At 35.0% G+C, this 6,699-nt stretch overlaps 1 protein-coding gene across 1 annotated transcript; it reads left to right on the forward strand.

Annotated features, from left to right (window-relative positions):
* Nucleotides 1-321: 321 nt before the first annotated feature.
* On the forward strand, nt 322-1,401 carry LOC136853289 (histidine-rich glycoprotein-like). The gene has a single exon (XM_067128651.1). The coding sequence runs from the start codon at nt 322-324 to the stop codon at nt 1,399-1,401; it is 1,080 nt and encodes a 359-aa protein (XP_066984752.1).
* The last annotated feature ends 5,298 nt before the right edge of the window (nt 1,402-6,699 follow it).

A 6,699-nucleotide genomic window follows, 5' to 3' on the forward strand; every position in this document is an offset into this window, starting at 1 on the left:
AGTGAACAACGCGACGGATCATGAGAATTGTGGGAAACTCGTATGAAGTGATTATAAAAAGGACGAGAGTACTCGGAAAGTGTCATTACCGTATTAAACCTTCAAGATGCTTAATCTCTCACCGATACCTTGGGACACATGTCCCTCTGAGATTAGCAAATTGCCCTTCCATCTCCCCCTGCCCAATTCCTCTCCTTAGTATAAAAGTGACCTCCAATAGGTCGAAATCTATCATTCAGTAAACAGATCCAGACCGGTGTAGATCAGACTGTCTTTATTTCCGCCTGTTCAGAGTCTCGCTAAATTCGTCGCCGAAGTAAAATGCCGCGAAAACCGCGCAATTTCGACCACCTCGATCTCCCGCATCCGAATGCCTTGCCGCTATTCAAAGATCGTCAATACAGAAGCATGTTCGAGCTGGACTTCACGAGGACGGAGGAGGAGGTAGAATACAGCAGGATGCGGAAAGAGTTCCGCTCCCTGAGGAGGAGGTTCGACGGATACATGGCCCGTTGCAAGTTGTCTCCGAGGAAGAAGAAAGGTCCTCAGAGCGACGGCGAAGAACAGAACGAAAGTGACTGCGAGGAAGCTCGGAGGCCTTGCGGGACCTGTACCGTCCAAGACTTGCAACACCACTTCCTCACCTGCCCTAGACACGGGCTCTACCGCCCCCAGCAGCAGCAAGAAAATCGGCACCAGGAGCAGCATCACCAAGGGCTTCATCATAACCATCGTTACCAGGATTTCCAAGATAGTCATCAGGAGCATCATCGTTACCAGGTTCACCAAGGAGCTAACCATAGTCATAGTCATCAGGATCACCAAGGACCTCATAATCACCAGCATCACCAATGGCCTAACCATCGTCATCAGGCTCACCAAGGGCCTCATCGTCAGCAGCATCGTCAAGGGCTTCATCATAACAGACGTCACCCGGTGTATCATCATCACCAGGATCACCAAGAGCCTCATCTTCACCAGGAGGGGGCTCCTGGTCACCAGCATCACCGAGGGCCTCGTCGTCGCCAGCGTCATCTGGAGTATCATCTTTACCCGGACCACCAAGGGACTTATCATCACCAGGATCACCAAGGGCCTCATCACCACCAGGATCACCAAGGGCCTCATCATCGCCAGGATCGCCCAGGGCTTCATCACCACCAGGATCACCAAGGGCCTCATCACCACCAAGATCACCAAGGGCCTCATCACCACCAGGACCTTCATCGTTGCCAGCATGACCAAGAACATCAGCAGCACCGACATCACGAAGAGCAAGATCATGAAAGCCGACAACATCAAGGTCATCACTACGATCAGTACATCGACCTTGACCTTGGCATCATCACATTTATGAGTACTTGCCTCATCATCGCCATCGTTATAGTCATGCAAGGATAAGAGATAATAATCATCATAGATGGATGCAAATGAAAGAGTATTTCAAATGGCTTTAAATATACTATTGAGAAACTGCTAATTTTCTGTGATTTTGTATTTAAAAAGACGAACATGTTAACTAAGTTATATTTTGTCCCTTCACCTCTTCAATTTCAGTATATTCTCATTACCCTGAGAATTGTTACATTTTGCCTGCTGATGTATTTAGAAGTTAATTATGTTCAAAATGGCTGCTTAAATAAAATCCATCTAATACTATCGTTTCTTACTTTCCAACCAAAAATGGAAACTGAAGATGAAAATGATCTCAAGATACAAGACAAAATTGGTAGACGAAAGGACAAATGCATCTACATCCGTCTACATTTAATTAAAAGAAGTATGAAACAAATTTACCAGATTTACATCGGAACCAGTATGCCAAAACACGGGATACAAAATCCTGCAAGTTTTACGTTGAAAGGTATCGAAAATAAAAGTACCAAAGGCTTTTTGATTTCGTGAAAGTTGAATAAATAATTTTGTACACCATGAAATCCTGAAGATAAAACTTAATAATTCATACAGTTTGACATGCCTTGGTTTAATGCTTATTTTTAAATCCAAGTCCAAGCATAATTATAATACCTTTCATAACAAGTTAAAAATGCCTATTCCATGGGTTGACAAAAACGCACCACAATCATACATTTCTTCTTTAATCCAAAGTTACATTTCCTTTGCAAAAATTAATTGCACACATAAAATTGATACTTTTATCTTTATGTAACAGCAATACCAAGTTTCACTTTCTTTCTCGTTTTGAAGGACCTTGAAACTCATTCCCACTAACTCTCCGCCCCCCCAAAAAAAGAAAAAAGGACACGCGAATAAAACTTTAGGAAAACTTAAGTATATCCTTAAATATTGCCACACCGCTTAAGATAACATGAAATACATACAGACATGCATACATACATACATACATACATACATATATATATATATATATATATATATATATATATATATATATATATATATATATATATATATATATAGTATATATATATATATATATATATATATATATATATATATATATATATATATATATATATATATATATATATATATATATATGGAGAGAGAGAGAGAGAGAGAGAGAGAGAGAGAGACAGCAAACCATCATTCGAGACTTAACTATCTGATGTTTTGAATCGCATTGACACTTCCAAGCAAATCCTGGCCTGCATCCCTGAGGACATTATAATCCGGTACTTGGCATCTTCCTTGAACCTTTGTTCTTAGTCCAGTATATTTTCGGTATCTTAAAAATGATTTTAGAATCCGGAGACACGTGAAAAAGACCAAGCTTGGATGAACTCGATAGAGAGAGAGAGAGAGAGAGAGAGAGAGAGAGAGAGAGAGAGAGAGAGAGAGAGATGGTATCCCACAAAATAACGCCTATCATTTTTCTTGATATATTTTGTGTATTTGAACTATAACGGTGGTAGTAAAAAGACACTATTATTGATCAAACTGTTCCTAACTTATACATGGAAAATAACCAGTACCATTTCTTTTCTGAAAATGTAAGTTTTTCTTTAACTTTATCTTATTGACGAAAATGTGAAACTCTTCCCATGACTATTTCCGAAAACTTTTCCGACTAAGCTAAGATTTACAGTGACGTCTATGCAATGTCTTATAGCCATATAATAGCATTTTTAAATGCTTAAAATATCTAGATGTTGAGAAACGAATAAAGGGCTATTATAACCTATCCTTGATGAATAAAAACCGATGAATAAAACTGAAAATTCACATTTATACAGTTTGAATCGAGAGGCAAACAAGGGTGTTGTTATTCTATGGTTGTTATAACCATAGACTGATTCTCAGTCAGGTATGAAATCCTTTGCTAGTTATAGTGAAACGATACAAAATTATCTGTAACAAACAGTGTATTTACCATTGCAACATTGTAAATAACTCAGTGATTAAAATTATGGAAAATGACGTTATCTAATTTTAGCATTTGAACATAATTTGCTGGGAAAAAAACATTGAAATAACTTAATCAAATTCGGCTGAAGAGATTCACACTGGTGCTAATCTGAGGACTTTTGCAAGTCTCCCAAGTTTTCACAAAACCCATCCCATATACCATTGGCTAAATTATTTATGATTTTTACCTTTAGAAAAAGTGTCTGGCATAATAGAACTTTCATCTGGATCGGCAAAAGAACACTGACTAATAACTGTCAACATGAGCCTGTGTTATTTATCGTTCTAATGTAAAATTCGTTGTTTTTCTTTGAAACATTACTTTGTTTTTACTCTTAGGCCTATCGTTCATATGACGATTTCCGTCATATAAATTGATCACAACGAAGGAACGTGTAATTTCTGTTTATACCAAGAAGATATTTTGAATGATTTGCGGGAATTAAATCGTATCGAAGAAATGTAGGCATAGGAAAAAAATTTCCACCACCTAACAGTTTAATGTTCATTACCTCAGTATAGGATCTTACCCACAATAACATTATTATTATTTTGTTCTCGTTATATTCCTGTTCCTTTAATGTTTATCCGACAGTAACAGATTTGAAACAGCTGTGCTTTGTTTCTCGATGAAGCAGATTTTGAGTCAGAATTGGCCCCTTAGCCTTGATAAGCCTTTTTAAGTTTCGAGCGACCGGCGGTCACTACGCAGGTTAGATCTTGAATCCTGTGGACAGAGATCTTTCTTAGGTATGCCGTGGGCGAGGGAAAAGTGATCTGTTAATCTCCGTGTGGTTTAGGGTGAATATTAAAATGATTTCGAGGACATCGGTTGTCTTATGGATTTGCCAGGAAAATCACACACAAAGATCCCTATTCCACCTCTCTCTCTCTCTCTCTCTCTCTCTCTCTTTGTCTCTCTCTCTCTCTGTCTCTCTCTCACAGACATCACACACACACACACTCTTATGTGCTGTACGCACAGACACACACACACATATACACACACACACACACTCTCTCTCACAGACACACACACACACACACACTCTTATGTGCTCGAGCACAGACACACACACACATATACACACACACACACACTTACGTGCTCGAGCACACACACACACTCTTATGTGCTCGAGCACAGACACACACACATATACACACACACACACACTTACGTGCTTGAGCACACACACACACACACACACACACATCGAGCACACACACACACACACACACACACACTTATACACACACACATACACACACACACACACAATCTTACACACACACTCACACACACACACACACACACACACACTCACACATGTGCGCGCGCGCAGACACACACACGCACGCTCAAAAAGACAGTCCCTGAATGAATGATAACCTTTGAAATATCAGTAAAGGGGTTTCCAAAAACTTATTTGCCATATTACACGAATTCAGAGAATGCATTTGCATGGAATTTAAAAACACTTTTTATAAATAATTGATCAAATAGACTAACATAGGTTTTTGATCATTAAATCACGTAGTATTTTGATGATTCATGGAAGTCATCAAAACAAAAATTAGGAACCTTGAATTTTTGACAGCTCTTAATTGATATACGTCTCATGTTGTTACAGTATTGTGACGTATGTTTAGCTTTGAAATTGCCATCAAACTATATTCCTGGAATTCAGTTAATAAAGACAAAGATCTTTGCACTTAAAAAATAATTGAAAATGAAAGGTCGAAAGCTGTGTTTACACTGTAATTTTGATATCGTGCTCAGATGATATAGGCAATATATCTATTCCAAAAAAATTATGTAATTAAATATGAAAGTCTGAAAGCTGCGGTTATGCTGTAATTTTGATATTGTGCTTAGATAATATAGGTAATATATCTATTCTGAAAAAAAATATATAATTGAAAATGAAAGGTCGAAAGCTGTGGTTACACTGTAATTTTGTTATCGTGCTCAGATGATATAGGTAATATATCTATTCTGAAATAAAATTAAATAATTAAATATGAAAGGTCGAAAGCTGTGGTTATATTGTAATTTTGATATCATGCTTAGATGATATAGGTAATATATCTATTCTAAAAAAAATTATATAATTAAATATGAAAGGTCGAAAGCTGTAGTTATGCTGTAATTTTGATATTGTGCTTAGAAAATAAAAGTAAATATCTTCATACCTAAATATGTATATACATATATATATATATATATATATATATATATATATATATATATATATATATATATATATATATATATATATATATATATATGTATATATGTATATATACATATATGTATATATATATATATATATATATATATATATATATATATATATATATATATATATATGTATATATACATATATGTATATATAAATATATATATATATATATATATATATATACATATATGTATATATATATAATATATATATATATATATATATATATATATATATATGTATATATACATATATATATATATATATATATATATATATATATATATATATATATATATATATATATATATATATATATATATATATATATATATATAAATTTAATATGAAATGTGATAAGCCGTGGCCATACAGAAATCTTGATATTGTGTTCAGATGATATAGGTAAATATCGTTATACTTGAAAAATATACAGAAATTAAATATGAACGGTCACACGCTATGGTAATATAATAATCTAGTACTGTGCTCAGATGATATAGGTGAATATATCTTTACACTTAAAAATTTCTATTACTAAACATAACCAAATATGTGGCTACATAGTAGCCTACTTTTGGTATTGTGCTTAGGTAATATAGGCAAATATCTTTATTCTTAAAAATGCATGTAATAAGATATGAAATATCATATGCCGTGATCATACAGTAATTTGGATATTTTGCTCAGACGATAAAAGCAAAGGTCTTTACGCTTAAAAATTTGTATAACTAAATATGAAATGTCATAAACTGTGGTCATATAGTACTTTCGATATTGTGCTTAGATAATAAAGGTAGATATAATCGGGCTTAAAAATGTATATAATAAATGAATATCATACAGTAATTTTGATATTGTGCTCTATAACTCAAAAGGCAATAAAACGGCTGGCCTGGATTAGACTCCCAAGGGTTTTATTAAGAGATTCTCTCTTCCTTAGGTCTTGGATTAACTGGTCCTCGTAATTAGACACGTGCGTCTGACGCATCAGTGAAGAATTTAGAGACCGACCACAAACTTCAAAGGTAAATTAACCGTAGGTCACTTTTGACCAGGTCTA

The sequence above is a fragment of the Macrobrachium rosenbergii genome, chromosome 27 (assembly GCF_040412425.1).
Source record: "Macrobrachium rosenbergii isolate ZJJX-2024 chromosome 27, ASM4041242v1, whole genome shotgun sequence".
Classification (NCBI taxonomy): Eukaryota; Metazoa; Arthropoda; class Malacostraca; order Decapoda; family Palaemonidae; genus Macrobrachium; species Macrobrachium rosenbergii.

What these genes read in the sequence shown, in the direction of transcription:
- LOC136853289 (XM_067128651.1), top strand. Translation starts at nt 322, where the DNA reads ATGCCGCGAAAACCGCGCAATTTCGACCACCTCGATCTCCCGCATCCG.